The sequence below is a fragment of the Ursus maritimus genome, unplaced genomic scaffold (genome assembly GCF_017311325.1).
Source record: "Ursus maritimus isolate PB19 unplaced genomic scaffold, ASM1731132v1 scaffold_3, whole genome shotgun sequence".
Lineage (NCBI taxonomy): Eukaryota > Metazoa > Chordata > Mammalia > Carnivora > Ursidae > Ursus > Ursus maritimus.
In genome coordinates, this window is record NW_024425563.1 from 6,385,562 (window position 1) to 6,410,454 (window position 24,893).

Genomic DNA, 24,893 nt, shown 5'->3' on the forward strand with positions numbered 1-24,893 from the left:
TGCGAAGTCACTTGGAAATCCCAGAGAGCGAGCAAGTCACCGAGTGCTGTGGGCCGCTTCTGGCAGCCTCTGAACTCTGTCCCCGACCCCCGGTCTCCGCCAGGGAATGGCTAAGAATCCAGGGGCTGGCCAAGCAAAGGCTGTGGGGTTTGGAGGTGTGGGACGGAAAAGTCTAGGTGGACGAGGAAGGAAGGGAGCTGCAGGTGCGCTGAGAGGAGCCGAAACCTGGGGCAGAGCCGGGCCTGTTGCCTTGCTTCTTGCTTGTCGGGCTCTGGGTGCCAGGGGGAAAACAAAGCTGGTATCGGGAACTGGCTGTAACTGTCCGTTACTCTGAAGGCCCCAGCGACTCAAAAGCCCCGGGAGAAGAAGGCTCAGACTCACAGGGCTCACAGCAGACCCCTCAAGCCCGGAGCCCAGCACTGGGCTCCCCCCGTGGTCTCCTGTAGAGGGTCACGGTGCCCCGCTTCTCCGTGCAGGTTTAGAACGACAACCAGCAGCCTCTGAGAAGTCGCACAGCTCTGCGGGCCAGGGCGCCCACTTCGGGCCCGTGGGAGAGTCCGGGGATTTGTCTCGCTGGCGCGGCCCCAGCCCTTTGCTGTGATACCAGGCTGTAGCTGGCCTGCGATTGAGATCATCTCGGACTTCCCTATCTTCTCATCCGTAAAGATCCTGGGGCTCATGTGGGTTATGGTTTTCTTGGTTTGTTTTTTGGTTTCCTCCAAGCCCTAGATTCTGATAGTGGCACAATCAGACCCACAACTTTCCCACTGGCTGCATTTCATATATTAACGGGAGACACTCAGTGCTGATTAAGATAAAATCGTTCTTTTAAGTGGTTCTGCTATGATGTAAGAGCATGCGATTGGCGCTTGCTGCTGGGGCTGGGGCATGCTTTTCCCTTTTAGGCAAATGGGGTTCCTCACCCCCTCAGCGCACCCCACCTGGACAGTCTACCTGTTTCCCTGAAGACATCAGGAGGCCTTGCCTGCATTGGCAGGCCTTAAGTTCCTCTCTCTCTCTCTCTGATTTTTGTTCAGATTTTATTTATTTGAGAGAGAGAGAGCACAAGCTGCTGGAGGGAGAGGGAGAGTGAGAAGCTGACTCCCCACTGAGCAGAGAGCCTGACATGGGGCTCAATCCCAGGACCTGAGATCATGGCCTGAGCAGAAGGCAGATGCTTAAGTGACTGAACCACCCAGGCGCCCCTCTATCTCTCTTTAGAAGAAACGATTTTTAGTTTTTGTTTTGGTGTTGTACAAATTGTTGACAAAAACAATTCTTTAGAGGATTTAAATCTCAATTCTCCTGAGAACGCCACTTCTCTCCTCACTGAGACTTCCCCGGTCCATCTGGGCCAGATACGTGGTGGGAGATGAGGAAGAACATGGTCCAGGGAATTCGCCCTGCTCACGGGGTGTGATGCAGGGGAGATCCTCGGGTTGTGAAGAGGATGGGACCAAACATGGGCAGGGGGAATGGTGGAGGAGAGGGGAAGGGGACATAGTCAGCTCCTAGCCCTGTTCCTGCAACAGCAGAACTTGATCTCTCGTCGCCCCCGGAGTCCACAAGCAAGATGGCCACAGAGCGTGTTCTCTCTGACGCTCTAGGGAAGGCCCTTGCTTGCTTCTTCCTGGGCTCGGCTGGTTGCTGGCCATCTCGGTGCTCCTAGGCTGGTGGATGCGTCGCCAGTCTCTTTCCTCTTGCATTTTATGAGAAGCAGCAAAGAGAAACCAGCAAGGTGTGCACCTCCCGCACTTTTCTCGAAAGCGTCCTCTGCTGAACATTCCAGTTCGTCACTGACACGGCCTACCGTCCACCCCAACTCAGTGGAACTCAGTACAGAGGACTTCCCTGCCACTTTGTGCCAAGTGCCGTGTTTCCTCCGGTGCCCAGCACATGGTCCCCCACTCCGTCTGCGACCTCACGACCAAGTGCCCTTGTGTTCATCTTTCCAGCAGTGGTGTCTTCAGGGAGATCTAGGCCTTTCCTGTCCTGTATTCGGGATTCTTCCCGCCTTTCTCCATTACGCAATTTCGAAACCACATCTACATTTTGGTTAATTTTAGAGCCGCACCCCATTTCTTGGCCCCGAAATCCAGAGTAGTTTCCCAGGGCTGCTGTAAGAAACGACAGGAAACAGTTGCTCAAAGCAGCAGACATTTACCGTCTCATGGTTATAGACGCTAGAAGTCCCACGTCAGGTCGTTTTCAGGGCCGCACGCTCTCTGAAGTCTCTGGGGAAGGGTCCTTCCTTGCCTCCTCTTAGCTTCTGGGGGGTCCTGGCTGTCTGTGGTGTTCTTTGGCTCATAGGTACATCGCTCCCGTCTCTGCCCCTTTTGTCACATGGTGTTTTTTGCGTATCTGCGTGCGTTTGTGTTTAGAGAGAGCGAGCGAGAGTATGTGCAGGAGCAGGGGCAGAGGCAGGGATACAAATGGAGAGAAGCCTAACGCGGACTCCCTGCCTAGCTCAGAGCCCAATGGGGGGCTCGACCGCCCGACCCCTGAGATCATGACCTGAGCCACAATCAAGAGTAAAAAGCTAAACCCACCGAGCCACCCAGGTGCCCCCGTGTATCTGTCCTTAATCTCCTTCATTTTAAAACAATTCCAGTCATTGGATTAGGGCTCACCTTAACCACCTCATCTGGACTTCATGACGTGGCAAAGACCCTATTCCAAATAAGGCCACACTGTCAGGTACCAGGAGTTAGGACGTGAGCATGTCTTTGAGGCAGAATATTCAACCTACAGTGGGTGGTAAGAAAGGGACATTGCATGCTGTTTGAGGGTAAAATACACCCCCCCAATCTCTTCCTTTCCTGTCCTCCTTGCAGTTCTAGGTAAACCCAATGGGATAGTTTTCTTATGTCACTGGTTCTGGGGAGACTTCTAGTGCCTAGGGCTGAGAGTCCACATTCCCTGGCCTGGTACTCAACAGTCATTACAATCTGTCTCAACTTTTCTGCCAAAGCCCATCTTCTCCTTCTTCCCTTGAGAAGCAATGTAATATAGTAGTTTCAGGGGAGCTCTGTATCCCCAAATTATCATTGATTGTTCCTGTTAATATCTGTTTTACACGGTTGTAAGGAGTCAAGGTGGTAATGACATAAAGGCCAGTGCTTGGAAAACAGTAGGCCCTCAAAAAAGGCTTGTAGGGGCGCCTGGGTGGCGCAGTCGTTAAGCATCTGCCTTCAGCTCAGGGCGTGATCCCGTAATATAGTAGTTTCAGGGGAGCTCTGCATCCCCAAATTATCATTGATTGTTCCTGTTAATATCTGTTTCACACGGTTGTAAGGATTCAAGGTGGTAATGACATAAAGGCCAGTGCCTGGAACACAGTAGAAAAAAAAAAAAGGCTGGTAATCGTTCCTCCACTCCAAATTGTTTGTTCTTCCGTGCCTGTGTCCAGTATAGTTCCACCTCCAAGGCTTTGCTCCTGCTATTTCTGCCTGTCTTTCTTGTTAGAGTGAAGTTTTCAAAAAAAGGAAAATCATGGGGCGCCTGGCTGGCTCAGTCAGTTGAGAGGCTGACTCCTGATCTCAGCTTGGGTCTTAATCTTAGGCTCCTCAGTTCGGCCCTGGGTTGGTCTTTACATTGGGCATGGAGCCTACATTAAAAAAAAAAAAAAAAAAAAACCAGTATAGTTCCACCTCCAAGGCTTTGCTCCTGCTATTTCTGCCTGTCTTTCTTGTTAGAATGAAGTTTTCAAAGAAGGGAAAATCATGGGGCGCCTGGCTGGCTCAGTCAGTTGAGAGGCTGACTCCTGATCTCAGCTTGGGTCTTAATCTTAGGCTCCTCAGTTCAGCCTTGGGTTGGTCTTTACATTGGGCATGGAGCCTACATTAAAAAAAAAAAAAGCAAAATCACGGACTGTTGTGCAAGTATAATCAAAGTTTTGCTCACCTCATTAGTTAATGAGGGAACCAGTAGGATATTATAATTGGTTCAAAGTTCATTTGAGAATCTAGGGTCAGCTCTCCAAGAGAGTTGTAATATGTACCTTTTGAGTTATATATTCTACCAGACAGAAAATTGTTTGCATATCTATAAGGCGGAAATGTGTAAAACACCTCTCTTTCCTTACAGCGTTGTAAAATATCTCAGATGACAGTGAAGTGAGCAAGCATCGCACAGAAAGAAAGAACACTCAGCAATCTCTCTTACCTATTTCTAAATTGTGGACCATTTTAACGGTGTTGCCACTTTGTGATCATAGACAGTCTCCAACAATTATCGTTGTCCCCAGAAGACTGGCTTTATCACGCATGGCCTGATGACTGACATGAATGCAGCAAGAATCTTAATGAACTGGAAAAGCCTCTTTGAATTTGCTCAGCCTAACAGTATTAAGCAACTATGAATTCCAAAGAACAGACTTCTTCAGGAAATTTTCAAAATGAATCTTGAATGAGACTTTTCAAAGCCTCTATCATTCTTCTATCCCAAGGGTAGGAAACAGAGACACCAATACTTTCTCCAATAAAATTTGCATGCTGTGCCTATACATCTCAGTGAATTTTCCTCTTTTTGAGGTCTCCAAAGTTTGCCAAGTTTTCTGAAGTGCCAGGGAGTGTACTTCCTTATTCCCCGAGAGACTGGGATCCTGGAAGCCAGATGTCATGTTTTCTTGGGAAGGTTTTGTAGGCATTTGCTCCGCCTATAACACCGACCATTGCTCCTTAGTGGTGTGCTTGTCCTTGATTAAATAAAAATCCCTCTCAGACATCACACTGTGGGGGCACCTGGGTGGCTCAGTCAGTTCAGCATCTGACTCTTGATTTTGGCGCAGGTCATGATGTTGGGGGTCTTGAGATCGAGCCCTACAATAGGATCCGCTCTGGATGTGCAGTCTTTTTAGGAGTCTCCCTCTCCTTGTGTCCCCCTGCCACTTAAAAAAAACCACACTGTACATATGAGCTTCAGGCAGAATGGTTTTTTCCAATTGTATCTTTGTAAAACAGAGCATAGATTTTTACTGAACCTATACAAATGATTCTATCAGCCTGAAACTGAACGAGACTCAGCAGAAGCATTTGTTTTGAAATTCTGAGGCTAAGTGAAGATCAGCTAACATTTAAAAATGGTTGTGGGGGTTGGGTGGCTGGGTGATGGACATTGGGGAGGGTAGGTGTTGTGGTGAGTGCTTCATATTGTGTAAGACTGATGAATCACAAACCTGTACCCCTGAAACAAAAAATACATTATATATTATTAATAAAAAAAGTAAAAATTAAAATTAAATCACTAATTTAATAGGTGAAAAGAAGAAAAACAAAATAGCCCTTTAATCTTAGTTTTGTGACTAGCTGAATTTTACCTTGATATCATTATTTTAATAACTTATGGTTTCTAAATTCACTTTTTACAATTAAAAAGATCTTTCACGGGGCGCCTGGGTGGCATAGCGGTTAAGCGTCTGCCTTCAGCTCAGGGCGTGATCCCGGCGTTATGGGATCGAGCCCCACATCAGGCTCCTCCGCTAGGAGCCTGCTTCTTCCTCTCCTACTCCCCCTGCTTGTGTTCCCTCTCTCACTGGCTGTCTCTATCTCTGTCAAATAAATAAATAAAATCTTTAAAAAAAAAAAAAGATCTTTCACTTATTATTTGGTTTGCTATAAAAAAGTTTGAAAAAGATGGTTGATAAGAGTTTACAAATTCATAGTGTACTAAATTGTGGATTGGAGATACTTTAAGGAGAAAGAAATCAGATTTGCTCATATATCCATACAAATAGAACATTGAAAATAATGCCATCGATATTCCAAACAACTAACCACGATGAAATCTCCTTAATCCGTTCATTCCGTCCCATGTAATTAATTCTCACTGTGCTGGATCTTGAGTTGTCTGATGTCATGGGGGATATATGCCTCCAGACTGAGAGTCTCAGCAGTCCTGGCTCTGCTCACTGGCACAGTCCAAGCGTTGACTAAGTGCTGCCATCTTGGAAACCTGCTCCAAAGAGTCTATTTGGAGTACGAATAGTTCCATTACCTCCTACAGTTTTTCCTGTGAAACTCTGAGACTGTGCTTCTCTTTTGAAGGTACGAATTCTGAACGTAGCTTTTGGCAGAGTCTTCAGACAAGCCTAAGAAGGAAGCAGAGACTGTTTGATAGCTGACTGAATGGTTGTGGTTAACTTATTAGAATAACCGAATATATCAGAGTGGAAGAGAGTAAAAGTCTCTGGGGGGCCAGTCTTTATTTCATGAGGCTTTGATCCATGTTTCCTTTGAGGAATCCAGCTCCAAGTGCACTGGCACATGGAGCACCGTATCTCTTTTGTGAGGAGCCGACCTCAGACTGCAGGAGGCAGCTCTTCTCGTGAGTCCCTGGGGCCAGAAGACCATTTCAATAAAGACGTGTGAGTGGAGGGGTAGAGATAATCCAAGTCCCTCGCCCCAGGAGACAGGCTGTGGAGGGGTTGAGTCTTCTTTCTCGGGTAGTACCCTTTGGGGAGGAGTGAGTGGGGAGAACCCAGGAGGTTTGAGCGATATCCCATAATTCACTTAAAGCGGATTGTTAGAAAGGGGAGTTAACGAATTTTATTTGGTGACAAGAGAACAGGCTCCAATATCCCTGGCCGCTTTCCTCACCCATGATCTGTTTGACCTTCTTGCTAAATGACACACTGCATTAAGCCGTGTGTCTGTCCCCATGTTGGTCTCTGGCCAAAGGAGGTAGTGTTTCCTGGCAGAAGTTTAGATTTTTATTTCTTGAAGATGTAGGAAGGAAGTATTTTCAGATGCATAGACAGAGGATGAGAAGCTGGGCCAGGAATCAACCAAGTCTTAGAAGTTTCATATCTGCCATTCTCAGGGTATGAGGACAGGCCCTCAGCAGGAACAGAAGACATGAAGTAAGGGTTTGCCGAGCTCTCCTCCTCTCCCTGAGGCGCCTTCAGTTCTGTTCATGTATTTGGGTCCTGCTGTGGGCTAAATTGTGTCTCTCCCCCCCCAAATTCATATGTTGAATCCCTAACCCTTAATGTGACGGTATTTGGGATAAGGCATATTGGAGGTAATTAAGTTTCCATGAGGTCATGAATGTGGGGTCCTCATGATGGGATTCATGCCTTAGTAAGAAGGAGTACCAGACAGCTGCTTCCTCCTGCCCCCAGGTGTGGACACAGTGAGAAGGTCCCATCTGCAAGTGGGTAGTGAGCCCTCCCCAGGGAAAGGAGTTGGCTGGCCCATTGACCTTGGGCTTTAGTCTCCGGAAGGGTGGGAGATAAATGCCTTTTGCTTAAGCCCCCAGATCGTGGTGTTATGGTCCAAGCTGACTCTTGCAGACAGCTACGATGTGAAATCTTACAGTACGCCAGCTGTTGGAGGGTAACTCTGACCCGGGACTAGCATCAAAGCTTCTGTCACTACTACAAACTAATACTTGGTGATCACTGTGATCCAGGCAGAGGTCTAACTACCACATGCACTACTTCAGCTTCGTAACAACCCCCTGAAGCAGGTGCTCCACTGTAAAGATTAGGAGAGTCAGGTGCAGAGAGGTTAACTCACCCAAGTGTCCTAGGCTGAAGAGAGGCCCCCTGAAAGATAGCCACATCCCCAGGACCTGTGAATGTAACTTGATGGCAAAGCATCTTTGCAGATGTGCTTAAGTTAATGACTTTGAAGTGAGGAGATTATTCTGGATTATCTGGGTGGGCCCTGATGTAGTCACAGAGGTCCTTGTTGGGGGAGGCAAGAAGGTCAAAGGAGGAAGAAGGCAATGGGTTGGAGGCAGCAGAGATTGGTGTGATGAGGCCATGAGCCAAGGAATGCTGGCAGCTTCTAGAAGCTTAAAGAGGCAAGGATGGATTCTCTCCTGGAGGCTTCAGAAAGAACCAGCTCTGCTGAGACCTTGATTTTATCTACATAAGATAAGGCCCTTGACCTCCAGAACTGTAAGAGACTACATTTATATTGCTTTAGGCTTAATTTTTGGTAATTTTTGGTAATTTGTTGTGGCAGCAAAGGAAACCGATACACCAAGGTGACATATGTAGACGGTGTGAGGAGCCATTATTTACATTTCCTGTTATTATTTCTGCAATGTCTTCATAAATTGAGCTTTGAATTTATCTAAGATCCCAGCAGCAGAAAACACCCCAAGGAAGACTTCCATGGAATTTAAAGAAATGTCTTTTAATGACCCCACAACTTTCTGGAAAATTCATTATATCCACATGGCCGCGTGTGTGTGTGTGTGTATGTGTGTGTGTGTGTGTGTGTGTGTGTGTGTGTGTGATGTAAAGAAAAATAGGAAAATGTAAAACAGGAAGCTGTGGCTTTCTGCACGTTCATCTCTCTGCTTCTGACTGTGTGAGGGGAGCAGCATCCTGGGGCGACAGGGCTGCTCAGGGGGTTGCAGTTGGGGACCAGCAGCACACAGCTGTGCTGTGAGTCGAAGGGAGCTCTCATCAATGAGGAGCGTGGCTATGTGAACAATACAGCAGAAATATGGGGCAACCCCGTTCCTCTCCAATCTTGTAGAGAGAGATCACTCCTAAGTTCGGGTTCAGGATGGGACTGATATGTGCCAGATGCTCCTCTTTGGCCAATGGTCTCAAGGCTGCTACCATTTGAGACCTGGATCCTATTCCCTATGGCATCCATGGATTCTGTCTCAACGACTCCCCCGTTCCCTCTAGGGACCTTACCAGTGTACCTGAGCATAATACCTGGAGAAACAATTAGCTGACCAGGAAAACATCCAAGTTGGCTCTGACTGGGCAAGTTTCTCAAGGAATATGTAGAATGAAATGAAACTGGGCAATGGGAGAGAACTTTCGAGCAGGAGACACTGTTCTGGGTCTCCTCTAGACTCCTACGTATGCAGCCTTATCAAGATCAACTTCATGGGAAAGTGACCTGTATAGTTGCACAGGGCCCTGTGCTTAGAAGGGTTTAATGTTCTATTGATGTCATCTTGAAATTCTTTTTTAAGAAAGAGCCTAGCATTTTCATTTTGTGCCAGACCTTGCAAATTACAAAACTGTTCCTGTCTGTGCCTTTATTGGAAGTTTGAAAACAGTTACCTGGGGCCCTCCAAGTCATTAACACCAAATATTGATCCAATGATAAGGACCAGTAATATAGTCATTAACACCCTAATTTCCAAATCTAGCTGCTTCCCTCCATGGGTAGCTACCCCACTGCCCACTATTTCCTGCCACATTCATTCCTCTTAGTACCTGCCTTCAAGCTTGAACATGGACTAGTCCATTGTCTCCATGTAGTGAACCAAAGTATATAATCAAAAACATAATATTTTTGTGGTGATGCAATTGACAATTGGAGCAGTTGGTTGGTGAGAGCTTGACAGTCTGCCTCTCATCTCAAAGTTGCCAGGGCGGGTTGTAATGAGACACTGGGTAAATCTGGGAAAATTGATCTCTGCCTGAGTCTAGGGTAGGGGAAGGTAGAAAGGTTGGAGGGGCAAGTTGAGTCTGCTCCCCAGGTGCATCTTTTCTTGTCGGGTCATGCATGTTGTCAGGCTCAAAAGAACCATATGAAGAAAACTAGAGGTGTGTGGTCATGAAAGACTTTTCCCAGGCCACATCTTCTTTTTCTCTTGGCTTCCAAAGGTTTAGACTTTTGGCTTTGTGCCTGAGTGTTATTAATTTTTGAATGAGTAACTGGTGACCTTCATGAAAGACTATAATAAAAACCCATATCATACAATCCCTGGGAAGTATCCCCAGGCTCTAAATTTGGAGCCAGCAAGCCACATATCTGAGTTCCTTCTGCACAGAATCACCCCAAAGTCTCCCACTCTATCTGGGGAAGATGATCAGACACCGTGGCTGGCCTGTGTGCATGCTTTGGGTCATTTAGTAAGGGCCTTTTGGACCCACCGCTATAACCCCAAACAATAAATATAGCTTTGGAAATTTTGGTCTGGTAGCAGGCACACAGAGAAAAAGATTTCAACCTGGCAAAACTAAAAGCATCCCCCAATTACGGGACAGTATTTCTGTCTCTTTAAAGGCAAACTGTTCCTTCACTAGCTCCACCCAATCAGAACTTCCTGGCTCAGAGGCTTCAAAGGGTAGGGACACTTTTTCCTGACAGTTAAAGCAAAAGCACCAGCTCAAACAGCTTCTTTGGAGAAAGCCTGAGAACTCATCAACTCTTCCAAAGGTGAGCCGGGCCTCAGAGCAGTGGAGCTGTGAGATGCTGCGGGACACAGGGTATGCATGGGGGTGGACTCTCATCTGAGCGGGGAACAGGTGCAGTGCCAGCAGCCCAGCAAGGAGGATGCTGCCAGAGGGGCACTGGGGGAGGGTAGGGTGCAGTAAAGAGACTGATGTGCCCAATTCCACCTGTCTCGTATTTCACAGGAGAAACTTGCTGAATAAGGTACCTTCCATCAGTTGTTGTTGTGACAGATGCTGAGTGCTGCCTGACAACCCATCCGTTGCCCTCAGTGGGAAATTGGGGTCCTCGAGGTGGGTCTCTAGAGCCGAAAGGCAATTGAAAGACCACCGGGTCCGAATCCCTCTCTTCCCTGAAAACGAATCTGAATCCCAGCCTGTGTGAATGTGGTTTCGTTACTCTCCCAGGGATACCCCAGTCACTAATGGCACAGGAAGCCAAAACTCAGTTTGTTGAGTCCTGGCAACATGGAAGGAGAGCAGTTGTGTGACGGGTAGTGTAGCAGATGAGGGAAGGGGGGAGCACCCTGAGGGGAGAGGTGGCTATTCTACAGACGCAATGTGTCTGAAAGCCTTTGGTTGCCTTCCCTAATTCCAGGCTTGCTACCAGTTCACTGTTTCTGGAAAGAGTGTGGGCTATCTCCCTTGGCCTCCCCTGAGGGAGTGTATTTCATTTCTGATTTTCTGATTCAGTGTGTTCCCGATTCAGTGTAAGCGGAAATGTAGCATCAAGGACCTGAGGAGGAACCAGGAAGAGGCCATAGTGTGCAGTGGTTATGCAGGAGCGTGGTGGTCGGACAGACATTGAATTGGATCCCTCCTCTGCCCAATGCCTATTAGCTCTGTGACCTTGGGCTAGTCTCTCAGCATTTCTGAGCCACATCAATTTCCTCACTTGAACAATTAAAATAAGGGTGCCTGTCTGGCTCATCAGAAGAGCGTGTGTGTGACTTTTGATGTCAGAGATTGTGAGTTGGTGCCCCACGTTGGGTGTAGAGATTAGTTAAATAATAAATAAATAAACTTTAAAAATTAAAATAATAGGGCACCTGGGTGGCTCAGTCAGTTAAGCATCTGCCTTTGGCTCAGGTCATGATCCCAGGGTCTTGAGATCGAGTCCCGCATCAGGCTCCCTGCTTGGCAGGGGATTCTACTTCTCCCTCTACCCTTCCCCCCTGCTTGCGATCTCTCTCTTTCTCTCACTCTCTCTCAAATAAATAAAATCTTGAAAAAAAATTAGGGTAATAAAATTACGTTCCTTGCAGGTATTTTTGGGGAGTAAAGGAGTTAATGTACAAAACCTATTTATCACGGTGCTTGGTAGACAGTATACATTCAGTAGTTGTTACACTATGAACAAGTTAAATTTTTTATTGTGGGAAATTTTTTTTACTTCTTTTTTTAAAGATTTTTATTCATTTATTTGAAAGAGCACAAGCATGTGGAGGGGCAAGCAGAAGAAGAGGGGAAGGAGGGGGAGAAGCAGGCTCCCCTTTGAGCAAGGAGATCAATGTGGGGTTCAATCCCAGGCCCTGGGATCATGACCTGAGCTGTAGGCAGATGCTTAACTGACTTAGCCACCCAGGCGCCACAACTGGGGGAGATTTTTAACTCATTCAAAGATAACCTCCGTGTACCTTCAACAATTATCAATTTGTGTAAATCTTGTTTCATCAATAAACCCCTCCCACCCATCCCAGATTATTTTGAAGCAAATGTCAGACACTGTATCACTTTGTCAGTAAATATTTGAGTATGTATGTCTGAAAGATAAAGAGCATTAAAAATATGACTTTTTCAGACTTTGAAGAGCAATTAGAAATTTTCCAAAATTACCAGATATAGTTAGATTCCCCAATGGTCTCATACTTTTAAAAATTGTTTGAAATCAGATCCAAATAATGTTCATAAACTGCAATTATTTGCTATCTGTTCAGTTGAGCTTAGTGTATAAGTTTCCACTTTCCTGTTTCTGTCTGTGAGATTGGTGTTGTTGTGGTTTAAGAAAGGGCAGTCTTTTGTCCAACAGAGTTGGACAGTGTACATCTTGTTGATTAAATCCTCAAGATGTCCTTTAACTTGCTCTTCTAGTTTCAACATTTTGTATGAATTTATGTCTAAGGAGAGGCTTGGTCAGATTAAGGTTTCCTTGGTTCTTAGGGTGGGATTATTTCTCAGGAGCTGTTGTAAACGTACATCAGAAGGCCATTGTGTTCGCTTCTCTCTCTTCCTGTGACTTAGCAGACACTAATGCCAGCCTAGAGTAGAGCTGTGTCATTCAGGGTCACAAATTATGGTATCTAATTCTATCATTCTTTCTTCATGTATCAGATGGAACAACCCTATAAAAGAAACTTCCCCTCCACAGTTCTTTCACTTCCTTGAGGTACAGTTAAATAACACAAAAGACATGCTTGATTCTTTCCCTTTATTTGTCCATGTTCAGAATGATGGAATTATTTCCTAGCATACCCCAAAGGGAACAAGTGACTTCTTTTAAGATGATGATATTGTTATGAATTTGTGGATTTCAACATATTTGATCTCTTTCAATCTATTGGAAACACTATTCTATGGATCCTCAAATTGTCCCATCTCTGTCAGAGCCTCTTCAAGTTGACGCTTTAGTCCTTTTGACAAGATTCGAGTTTTTTAAAATAATTTTAAAAATAATTTTTAAAAATAATCTCTAACCCAATGTGACTCCGAGATCAAGAGTTGCATGCTCTCCTGACTGAGCCAACCAGGTGCCCACGGTCTGAGTAATTTTTGTTAGCATCCTTGCTTTATGGTCTGACGAGACAGCCTAGCATCCACTTGCGCAATTCCCAGCCCAGACCTGGGATCAGCACTTGCTCCTGAGTGTCCTAATGTTTCTAGTGGGAAATTGCATTCGAAAAGCACAGTATGGTGCTTTTCCCTAAAGGTGCTCATTGCCATTGGCCTTGTCACTGACCTTCATAACTACACACACACACACACACACACACACACACACACACACATACACACAAAGCTAAGAACAGGATAGGATTCCTGAAAACAATTTCAGATTTCTTTTTTGGCAGATTTTTTTCTCTTGTTGGCCTTATGGTATATTCCACTAGGGATGGAGAGTGAAATTACTGCATTTTGAAGGCTCTTTGACCAATGTTTTGTGTGGTTTATCCATCACACCAAATACTATAAGTATCATTATCTTTTGATTATTACGAGTATTTTCTAATATTTATTTATTTATTTATTTATTATCGCTACTATCTGAAAGCAGAATGCACCTATGAAATCTTTCATAAACCAAAATGCAGGGAAATAATTACCATTAATTTATATGGAAAAATTTGGGGGGTATTCCCAGATCCCCCCAAAATCACCTCCCTTATGCATTTCTGATAGCTTTAGACACAACTTGCTATCAAATGCACAAAATCAGTTGAGGTAAAGCCCACATGCTCACATGGCTCAAAGCTCTGGCAGCTGGATGCTGCGATGCTCTGTGGGGTTCCTGGGGAAGGGGCTTGGCAGCATCACTCCCACTGCCCAAGATATGTGCTGCCCCTCCAGTGGCTCATCTAAATGTAAAACAAATGCTGAACACTGTTTTTGCTTTCAGCTTTTTTTGTAAAAATGAAAATCCTCTTTGAATTTACTTTGGCTAGCAAAAACAGGTCCACATGTAGGTCTTTCATAAAACCACAGTGGTGTAATTTGAGCTTTATTTTCTCTTATTTTTTAGAAGATTTATTTATCTCTTTATTTGACAGAGAAACAAGAGAGACAGAGAGCAAGCATAAGCAGGGGGAGCAGCAGAGGGAGTGGGAGAAGCAGGCTCCCCTCAGAGCAGGGAGCCCAAAGTTGGACTGGAGCCCGATGTGGGGTCCGATCCCAGGACTTTGGGATCATAAGCTGAGCTGAAGGCAGATGCTTAACTAACTGAGCCACCCAGGTGCCCCAAGTAATTCAAACTTTTAAAAAGCAGGGAATACCTGTACATGCTTTCAAGATCAAATCTGTGAAATCTAAGTATATTTAAAGAAGTGTAGTTTCCAGCTTCTATCCTTGTCCCCTCCACTCTGTTCCTCCCATCCCCATAAAAGTAGCTTTTTTGTTTGTTTACTTTTCAGATTTTCCTGCCATTACTTTTTCATGTACATGAAATACGTATATTGTAGTTTATACATATACTTCATGCTCCTCCTTATTAGAGAAATGATAGTAAACTATGCATTTTTTTCTGCACTTTGCATTTTTTGTCTATTGAAATACTCTGGAGATGTCTCCATACTGGCATGTAGAGATAGTACTCATTCCCCGCTACACTTCACGGTGTGGATATACTTTGTTTAGTCAACCAGTCCCCTATTTGTGGGCATTTGATAGATTTTTGTCTTTTGCTATTACAAATACTGATACAGTGAATAGACTTATGCAGATTTTTCCCCCTGTATTTTTGTCAGTGTAGCTTTGGGGTGTAGGGAAGGAAAAATTCCTCCTCTCTCCTTCAAGTTCCTCCAGATGGACTAAGAATTACATTTACTTGAGACAGATTAAGAGGAGGAAAAAAAACCAAAGTGTGCAAGGAGGCCCAGTGAGGAAACTGAGACCAAAAGAAATGACCACGGCAAGCAGTTTTTATACTTATTAGACCAAGAGACATGGGAGGAATTGACAAGACAAAGAAAATGTAACTTGGGGAGCTTCAATTAGTAAGGAATTCTCAACAGACTTTGGGCTGGGGTAGTAAAGGCGTACAAAGAAACAAGAGTTGTCTGCACAGCTTCTTGGCTCTAAATCGCCCATCTCTGGTCATAAGGATGTCTCTTTAGCTCGTGGGACAGGGAGAGCACCCTTCACATGGGAGATTAGTTTCCACCTTGCAGGGAAACATAGGAGGGTCTCAGTGTCCTTTTTGCACAGGCTGTGTCTTTAGCAACTTTTATTTAAAATAATCAGCATGCTAAGGTGGCACATTTTCGGGTGGCCTGTCCTCATATACAGGCACACATCCTGAAATTAGGACTAATACTCCTAGGATAAATGCACATGTACTTTTGCAAGATAATGCTATGCTAACCTCTCCCCTGTAGGTTTTGGACTGTTTTTTCTATTCCCATTAGCCATGGAGAAGAGGACCTGTTTCCTCTAAACCTTTACGAACTATATTGTACCAGCAAATTTTAGGATTTTTGCCAAACCTGGAGACGAGAAATAGTATCTCAGTGTAATTTGAATTTTTTTATTTAGTTATCTTATCTTTTCTATGTTTGATTTCTTTTTCTCTATTTTAAATGAGTGTTAATATCTCCTAATATATTCAAGGGTCATTTACACTTTGTCCTATGAACAGTTTATTCATATGTGTCACTCCATTTTCTATCAAGCTCTTGGTCTTTCGTTTCTCTACTTTTAGGAATTCTCTGTATAATTGGCTAATTTTCTCTTGTATTCATCATTATTCTTTGTATCATAGGAAAATTAACCCTCTTTTATATGGGCAGGAAAAACTTCCCCCCCTAGTTTGACATTTGTGTTTTAATTGTCTATAGTGTTCTTTACCTTACATTATCTTTTAGATTTTTATGTAATCTATTTATGAGTCTTTTTCCTTACCCTCTTTAAAATCTTAGAAATATTTTCCCACCCCAGGTTACAAAGAACTTGCCCACATTTCCTCTAGTATTTATATGGATTAATTTTCTTATGTTTAAATTTCTAATCTATTTAGAATTGGAATGGCATTAGAAAGTGGGTGCAGTTTTGTGTTTTTCTGTATGGTTTTATAGTTATCCCAGTGCTGGTTATTAGTCCATCTTTCCCCCCATTGATGTGAGATGCTGCCTTATTGAATATAAATGTAGCATAATATAATCGAATTGAATATTTGTGAATGTAGTTTGATCAACTTGGTCTGTTTCTGATTTTCTGGGTTGTTTTCATTGTTCTGTCTCTCTGTTCATACCCTGATGTCATACTGCCTTAACTATAGAGGCTAAAATGCTTTATTATCTGGCAGAGCCAGTCCTCCCTCACAATTCTTCTCTTTTTTGATTGTCCAGGCTAATTTTCTTTTTTATTCATCCAAATGAATTTTATAGTCAACTCTCTTAGCAGCAGGGGAAAGAAAGTGGTGACAAAAAATTTTAAATTTATATGTTTTAAAATCGCATTAAAGAAGTATCTAATAACTCAAATTTTATGAAATACTTTAAATATGAAACAGTATTTCATTTGGTGAAATGTATTTTCTGCATCTAGGTATTTTTCTTCTTAATCTACTCATGGGAATGTGTTGTAACAACCCTTTTTCTCCTATTGAACCACCCTAGGATTTCTGAAATACATCACATTGAATCATGGTGTATTACTTGTTAGTGTCTAAAAATGTATTTAGGATTTTTATATTAGGATTCACAAATGAGACAGATCTGCAGCTTTATTTATTGGTGAAATCTTTGTTAGTCTTCAAGATCAGTATCATACCTGTGTCATAGAAAAAATCAAAAGTTTTCCTTCCTTTTAAATCATCAGGAATAGCTTAAGAAGCATGGAGATTCTTAGATCTTTAAGGTAAGGATTGAACCTTAACCTGAAGAGTTGAACCTGAACATCTGGACCTGGTACTCTTTGGTGTGGAAACTCTTCACCTATTTTATTATTTCTTCCATGGTGATTGAACCATCTTTCTGTCTTTATGGGATGAACATGGATAGTAGACCACTATATATTTTCAAGGAGGAACAGAAAGGAGAAAAGAGGGGGTAATGTTTTCCACTTACCTCCATTGACCCTTTTTCTTCTCCTTCCCTTCCTTAAGGTCTGTGGATACCTAAGCCCCAGAGTCTCTTGATATTGACATGGCTGAACCACAGGACAACACTCTGAGGATTGTTCTAGTTGGGAAAACCGGAAATGGGAAGAGTGCAACAGGAAACACCATCCTTGGGAGAAAAGAATTTGAGTCTAGAATTGGTCCTCACGCTATTAACAAAGGGTGTAAAAAAGCATCCCGAGAATGGAAGGGGAGGAATCTTCTCATTGTTGACACCCCGGGGCTCTTTGACACCAAAGAGACCCTGGAAACCACCTGCAAGGAAATCAGTCAGTGTGTCTTCTACTCCTGTCCTGGGCCCCACGCCATTGTCATGGTTCTGCAGGTGGGCCGCTACATGGATGAAGATCAGAAGACCGTGGATTTGATCAAGGCTGTCTTTGGGAAGGCAGCCATGAAACACATGATTGTTTTGTTCACTCGCAAAGATAACTTGGAGGGTCAGAGCCTAGATGACTATATAGCAGAGGCAGATGTCAACCTCAGGAGCGTCATCAGGGAATGTGGGAACCGCTGCTGTGCCTTCAACAACAGAGGCACAGAAGCTGAGAAGGAAGCTCAAGTGCAGGAGCTGGTGGGGCTGATAGAGCAGATGGTGTGGAGAAACGGCGGGGCTTACTTTTCTGATGACATTTACAAGGACACAGAGGAAAGGCTGAAACGAAAGGCAGAAGTCCTGAAGAAAATCTACACTGATGAATTACATAAGGAAATTATGCTAGTAGAAAAGGAATATGCTCATAAATTACAGCAAGAAGTAGAGGAAAAAACAGAAGCACTGAAGGTCCAATATGATGAAAAAATAAAAAATCTTAGGGAAGAAGCTGAGAGGGGGATATTTGCAGAGGTTTTTAATGGGATTAGGAGGTTTCTTTCACGCATATGGCATATGTTTTGGTAGTCATGTCAATTTCACTTTTTCTTCTGAATTTACTATGTCAGGTAATAGTGGTAGATTGTAGTTTCCAAGGATGGCTGTGACAATACAGTCGATCCTACTTATTCTTCTTATAATCTGACTTTGTTTCTTCCCCCACTGAGTTGTGGGGTCTATGTCCCCTGCCTTGGAATTGACGGACTTTGTGACTGTTTCGCTAAATAGCAGATGGCTGAAGCAACCCCTTGGGACTCTAAGTCGAGACATGGAAAATGCCCCCTGCCCTGCTGAGGTGCTCGCCCTTGGAAATGGGCCAACACATTGTGAGAAAGGCCATGCTGCCCATTGAGAGGCCCCCAGCTTGACGTCACTGGCTGACTCCCCTTTTATCTTCTTTTATCTTTTATCTCCCAGCTGGATCAACTTGCCAGCCAAACAAGCAAGGTTGACATGGAAGCAGGCTCTCCACCTGCCAGCGTGCATCGAACAGAGTTGCAAAGAGCAAAGATGCGCAATCCCCACTGAGTCCTGCCCATATTGCAGATTGATGAGAAACAAAAATAAATGATGGTTGTTGTTTTAAGCCACCGAGCTTCAGAATGGTTTGTTCTGCCCTGACAGCTAACCAGAATGAAACCTCTTCCAGTTGGTCTCCACCACCTTCCATTCCCCCCACCCCCGTCCGTCTTCACAGTGCTGACAAATTTAAGAAGTGACGAGATTGGCATTCTCAGGCAATGATATATAGATTTGAAAGCCTCAATTTGGGAAAATTCAAACAAGAAATCCTGCACACATCTTGTGTTAGCGCCGCTGGTGGCGTGTACCGCTGCAAGGCTGGTCTACAGGTCATTTGTTAGTGAAGCAGCGGGTTGCTCTGGAAAGCTGGGTCTGTGGTTCATGGAGATCTGGAAGTTGGTAGATTCTCTTATTGCTTTTCTCTCTGTTCTTGTCTGACTATAACTTAAAAATCTCTTCTGTGCCAAATATTTGTCACTGGCCTTTGCAGACCCACACTCCAGCCGCCTTCACCCTAGCTCTCTGCCCCAGGAGGCTGATGTCTATGGGCTACCTCGGTGGGATCGCTTGCTCTCTGACTTCTGCTTGGCCTGGCCGTGGGAAGTCCAAGTAGGACACCCCAGGGGAGTAGAAAAGCAAGGCTGGGTGGTCATTCTCCTCTCTCTCCCTGTGAGGCCATCTCTGACCAGCTGCAACCCTAAGCCAAAAGTGACAGCTCCTTCTACAGTGGCCTCGCTACCCAACTCACCTTCTGGGTTCCGGTCTCTATTCACCCTCTTAGGGTTGGGATATCATTTTCTCACCGTTACTAACACTCCCCTTTTTCGTTTCCAGAGCCCTGTATCCACGCTTGTAGGAAGTCCCTTCTCTAAACTTCCCCCAAGAACCTAATGAGAGTGGGCCATCTTTTAGCTGCTAGAATTCTGATTGATAAATCTTGGGGATCCCACTTTTCTTTCAGAGCATTCGCTGATCTTTATTGCTGTTGTTGGTTTGAAATTCCCTCTAGTCTTTTCTGCCACCAGAAAAATCTCTTCATTCCCCTTCCAAGCTGTGGCATTGGCAGTGAGTATTTGAAAGGCCACAACGCTGGGATCATGCCCTGAGCCGAAGGCAGATGCCCAACCGCTGTGCCACCCAAGCGCCCCCTTTGTTTTGACTATGAACATGACTGAGAGTTTTTAGTGGATCAGTGAGTTTTAGGGAGATGGATTAGAGATTAAATTTGGAAAAAATAAGATCCTACATCCTTGCTCATTCTAAGGTTCATCACAAGTATTAGGAATGGAGTAAAAACAACATGGAAGAAAAAACTCTCATAAGCAAAGATATTCATAACATGTGTCTAATAACACCACTGGACCAAACTGCTCTTTGCCGTCATGCAATTCTTACATTCAAAAGTACTTCGTTGTGAGGAAGAATTCAGGGCTTGAAGTCCGCTGAGAAGGATGTGTCCACATGGGTGATGGGTAGGACGATCATGCTTCTTTTCAGAAACGGGAAAGTGAAGGGCGACAAGTAAGGTTGTCAGGGGAAAGGTAGAGTCAGGAGCAACAGCATTCAGTTAGGTTTGTGACAAGTTGAATATCAGTTGTCAAAGGTAGGGTCCAATGTAAATAAATGATCTGCATTAACTTGACATTTGGGTCTGAAGGTTATGTGAAAGGCTTGGGGTGAATGTGAACATAAATATCTCCCTCACTTTCAGCTGAGTCTTCAATAACTGCCAATATCCCCACAGGCCAACACTACATGCCAGAAGATCCATATAGGACGTGCAAAGGAAGGAGCGAGAACGAGTTTTGTGAGGTTTAGTTCTTCAACTAATTTGATAGATATTGGAAGGTGTCAAAAGGAAGAGTTTTTTTTGTTTTGTTTTGTTTTTTTAAAGGTTTACTTATTTGAGAGAGAGTGAAAGAGAGAGACAGAGAGATGGTGTGCGGGTGCACAAGGTGGGGGAGGGGCACAGGGAGAGGGAGACTCCTGCAGCGGACTCCGTGCTGAGCAGGGAGCCGGACTTCGGGCTTGATTCCGAGACCCTGAGATCGTGACCCAAGCCAAAATCAAGAGTCAAATCAACATCAAAAGTCAAAATCAACCGACTGAACCATCCAGGTGCCCCGGATTTTTTTTTTAAGTTTCAAAAAATAGAAAGAGAGGATGTCTATGGTGTACAATTTCTATTAATCCCTTTTCTACAATGATTAGCCTATGGCCAGTTTGCCGTCTTGAACTTGAAATCCCTGGTCTCTTGGTAAATAGAAATGAAACGTAGTAAGAATGTGCAGACTACTTTTATATATTTATATTCATATACCATCATTTGTGGCCGCTTACAACTTGGAGAACGAAATTCTAATTCCAATTCCAAGCTCTTACTACTTCAAATAAGCAATAATACAATTAATAAAAAAACAACCTCTGACGTTTTCTGTAAGCGGTCTGGGCTTTTAGAGCTCCACTGTCAGGACTGGGACGGTCAGAGTCAGGGGGGACAGCCCGCGCTGGCCACTTCTCTCAGCTGGGGACGCAGCTGGGACGGTCCATCATGAGGCGTCTGCGGCAGGGCGGGGCAGGGAGCAGGCGCCTTGCACCCTCCCCTCGGATCCTGTGAAGTGACCACAACTCGATGTGCCCGGGGAGACAAGAACAGAGCCGGCTGTGGTTGTGGGGAAGACAGGAAAGAAGTGCGGTCGCACACAGGTATATTTACAACAAATTTGTGCTCTTGTGAGACGTTCCCGTGAGAAGCTTCTGAGAACCGGGCTGACCTCGACAGTGGCTGCACACTCCCCCATATGTCACAGCTTAACCCATTTGGTATTCTTCATGGTAGAGTCTTTGCATGGCTGAATATGGTAGCTACTAGGCAGACATGGCTACTTAACTTTAAAGGAATTCAAATAGGGGTGCCTGGCTAATTCCTTCAGTGGAGCTTGCAACTCTTGATCTCAGGGCTGTGAGTTTGAGCCCCCTGTTGGGCATAGAGATTTCTTACAAATAAAATCTTTTTTTTTTTTTTTAAGATTTTATTTATTTATTTGACAGAGATAGAGACAGCCAGTGAGAGGGGGAACACAAGCAGGGGGAGTGGGAGAGGAAGAAGCAGGCTCCTAGCAGAGGAGCCTGATGTGGGGCTCGATCCCATAACGCCGGGATCACGCCCTGAGCTGAAGGCAGACGCTTAACTGCTGTGCCACCCAGGAGCCCCACAAATAAAATCTTAAAAAAATTAATTCAAAGGAAGTACAATTAAGAATTCGGTTCTGCAATCACACGGATTACATTTCATGTGTCGACAGCCCATGTGGTTAATGGCTACCCTGTTGGACTGCACGAATCAAACCCATGATTGAGAACGTTCCATGTTGCTGCTAGATGCTGAAGTGGGCAGGTCTCTTACGGGAAGACGTTTGGACAGCTCCTCCTCTCACTTCCTCTCTCCTTTTTCTCAACATTGTGGCTTGGCATTGCCTTCAAAGTTAGAGAAGGAGCAGGACCCAGATTTCCCAGGTAAGAGGAAAGGGAGGGGACAGAGGGTAACATGTGATTTGGTGGAGAGAGGACCTCTCCTCTGGGTGTATATCTTTTTTTTTTTTTTTTAAAGATTTTATTTATTTATTTGACAGAGATAGAGACAGCCAGTGAGAGAGGGAACACAAGCAGTAGGAGAGGAAGGAAGCAGGCTCCTACAGGAGGAGCCTGATGTGGGACTCGATCCCATAACGCCGGGATCACGCTGCGAAGGCAGTGCTAACTCGCTGTGCCACCCAGGCGCCCCCTGGCAGGTATATACATCTTAAACCCCGCCAGCATACTAGTTCTCCGATGTTATATTTCTTGTTGGTTCCTGATTCCCGTATTGATTCATGTGCACTTGTGAGAGAGGACCAATGAGGCGGAGGGGCAGAAATAGCGAGAAGCAGGTTCCCAGCTGAGCAGGGAGCCAGATGTGGGGCTGGATCCGAGGACCCCAGATCATGACCTGAGCCGAAGGCAGCTGCTTAACCGACTGAGCCACCCAGGCGCCCCTATAATCAGTTTTGAAGGCCGAGCCCTACAAATCAATGCATCTTTCAGGGATTGCTGTCCAGAGGGTATTTGTAACAATGAATTATTCCTTTCACTGTTTAGAGAAGGCATCAACCAACTTAAAACATTCAGGGAGAGGGTTGGGTGAGCAGACAGATTAGTTCTGTGGGAAGCCGAGGGAAATGTAAGAAGTACAGCTCCCTGTCTGCTGCCCCAAAGCCAGCACCCAGGTCAGGACCAGGGGCTCTGAGAGCCAGCCAGCTGCCTGCTCAGACCTGCCTCCTGAGGGATAGCCCCTTTCTGGGCCTCAGAACTGGGGAAAGGGAACCTTTAGGAGGTGGGATGAAGGAGCTGTCCGCCCACCCTCAGGGGACTCTTGGCAGTTGAGGGGGAGCTGGGCACCGATGGATGCTTGTTTTGCTTTTAGGTTTTGTTTCTGTTTGGTTTTGTCTATTGTTTCTCGGAGAAGGAGTGGGGGCAGGTAGGGACAGAGGGAGAGAGAGAATGAAGAGAACCTTAAACAGGCTCCATGTTGGGTGTAGAGCCCGACAGGGCTCTGAGTTCATGACCTGAGCCGAAATCAAGAGTCAGCCACTTACTGACTGAGCCACCCAGGGCCCTGGATGTTTGTTCTTCAGAAGTAGGAGAGCTCAGCCACCCAGGGTCAGGACCACAGAAGTGCAGTCCTCTGTTTTTACATCTGAATTGGGATAAACTCCACAGCATTGCAGAATGAAGAGAGAGCCCAGGGGCACCTTGGTGGCTCAGTCTGTTGAGTGTATGACTCTTGACTTGGGCTCAGGTCAAGATCTCAGGGTCCTGAGACCCGGCCTTATATCAGGATCCGTGCTGGGTGTGAAACCTGCTTAAGATTCTCTCTCCCTCCCCCTCTGCACCTCCCCCAACTCACTTAAATAAGATCTTTAAAAAGAGAGAGAGAGAGAGAGCCCCCATGCTGGAACAAGGACCTTAAGAAACACCCAAAACCCTTTTGTTTTCCTATTTCTGCTATCCTACCTACTCCCTAACCCCCATCACCAACACCAAGTTTGTGGCCAAAGCTGACTTTAAAAAAATTCTGTGATTTCTCTTCTCAGTTTACAAGAAGCTGTTTCCTACTCCCTATCCTTAAGGGATAAAGAAATAACTCTTCCTACAGAGGGAGTGTCTGTCTCTCTAATAATGTTTTAAATGTTTTGGGCTGGCTTCTTCTCAGAGGAGCCTGTCCTTAACAACTCGTATTTTCAGCCTGTCCTAGGCAAAGTCTGCTCCAGTAAGAGTTCTTTGTTAGGAAACAAAATTCAGCCAAGTAAATTTGAAGATCCAGTTGGTTTCATTGAGGATTCATGAGTCAGGCAGCATCCCATCCTGCAAATAGAGGGGACCCACCACTGAACCACCCAAAAGAAAGGTATAAAGGCAGAGAGAGGACATTAAGAAAGAAGAAAGGAATTTTTAGCAAGGAATGCATTGTTTCGGCACACTGGCTTCCTAAGGGGGTGGAAGGGTCTGTGTTTAAATCCTTAGGATTGCTGGGGAAGGACGCCCAGAAGCAGTACCAACCAAGCCCTCCAAGCATTTGTTTGTGTAGAGAAAAGGAAGAAGCTGACGATGAGACAATCTGGATCGTGGAGAAGCTTTGGGAAATACGGGAGGGGAAACTTGCAAGCAGCAAGTTTACAGAAGAAAACAACTGCTGGCCAGGGGAGGTTTCCACTTACTTTCCGATTCCCTAAGATGACTAGTTGTGTCTCTTTCTGTGCAGCAGTTCCTGCTACAATGGCAGCCCTGAAGTGCTCCAGCCTGAGCGAAGCTGGGAGCAGCCTTGGTGAGAGGATGTTGGGGGCTGGGGTTGGTCCCTGTGTGTGGGGAGGTGCTGGGGGAGGACAGCTAGCAGGGGAGTTGTCCCGTGCTGGCAGCCAGCCCTCATCCCCGCTGGAGCAAAATATCTCACCCCCATATCTGATTTCCTCTCCATTTACTTCCTCTGGACCCCCTGCACTTTCTCCTGCTAAAGGGCCTTTCTGTGTCTGTCCCCTGAGTTGCTGCTCCCTCTCTCTAGGCCTACAGATGCCCTAGGGATGTCCCCAGGTTGGAGCCCTCCACTGTCCTGCTAACTGAATAATCATCTGAACTCCCATCCACGTTTTTCCTTAGCTAATCCTCACCATCCTGTATTCAGTGTTCTCGGTTTCTGGAAATGTACTTCTCTCACCCCAGGATTTTGGTGACCAGATGTGGGAAACTTGCATCAGGGATGGTTTGCTAATGCTCAGAAGGCGATGGGATGATACCTCCAAGTTTTATGGAAGCCAGAGTTGGGCATTCTGCAATATCTCTCCTCTGATATTTTTGAAAGAATATTCCAGTTTACAGAGTTGACAGAAGGGGACAACATGGAAGCAGAGAGACCAGCTGGGAGCCTCCTCCGGAGGCATGGATGCCGATGGTATCTTGAGCTAGTGTGCTGGGCTTCA

General features: G+C 45.2%; 1 protein-coding gene and 1 long non-coding RNA gene across 4 annotated transcripts; one reads left to right on the top strand and one right to left on the bottom strand.

Annotated features, from left to right (window-relative positions):
• Positions 1-10,001: 10,001 nt before the first annotated feature.
• LOC103660964 (GTPase IMAP family member 7-like) lies at positions 10,002-18,445 on the top strand. Of its 3 annotated transcripts, XM_008688627.2 has the most exons (3): positions 10,005-10,142; positions 10,343-10,450; positions 16,971-18,445. In XM_008688627.2, exon 3 carries the CDS (start codon positions 17,011-17,013, stop codon positions 17,884-17,886), a length of 876 nt encoding a protein of 291 aa, XP_008686849.2. In that variant the 5' UTR covers positions 10,005-10,142; positions 10,343-10,450; positions 16,971-17,010; the 3' UTR covers positions 17,887-18,445. The 3 variants fall into 3 exon arrangements, with proteins under 3 accessions (XP_008686846.2, XP_008686849.2, XP_008686848.2); XM_008688624.2 differs by lacking the exon at positions 10,343-10,450 and having other exon boundaries at positions 10,002-10,142; XM_008688626.2 differs by lacking the exon at positions 10,343-10,450 and having other exon boundaries at positions 10,042-10,192.
• A 2,214-nt stretch (positions 18,446-20,659) lies between these two features.
• On the bottom strand, positions 20,660-24,260 carry LOC121105783. Its single transcript, XR_005838456.1, has 2 exons — positions 24,138-24,260; positions 20,660-21,043 (listed from the first exon to the last, which is right to left on the bottom strand). It is a non-coding gene; the product is annotated as an uncharacterized LOC121105783 (long non-coding RNA).
• Positions 24,261-24,893: the final 633 nt, after the last annotated feature.

Excerpts from the sequence above, each read along its gene's own strand:
- LOC103660964 (XM_008688624.2), top strand. The coding sequence starts at position 17,011 with ATGGCTGAACCACAGGACAACACTCTGAGGATTGTTCTAGTTGGGAAA.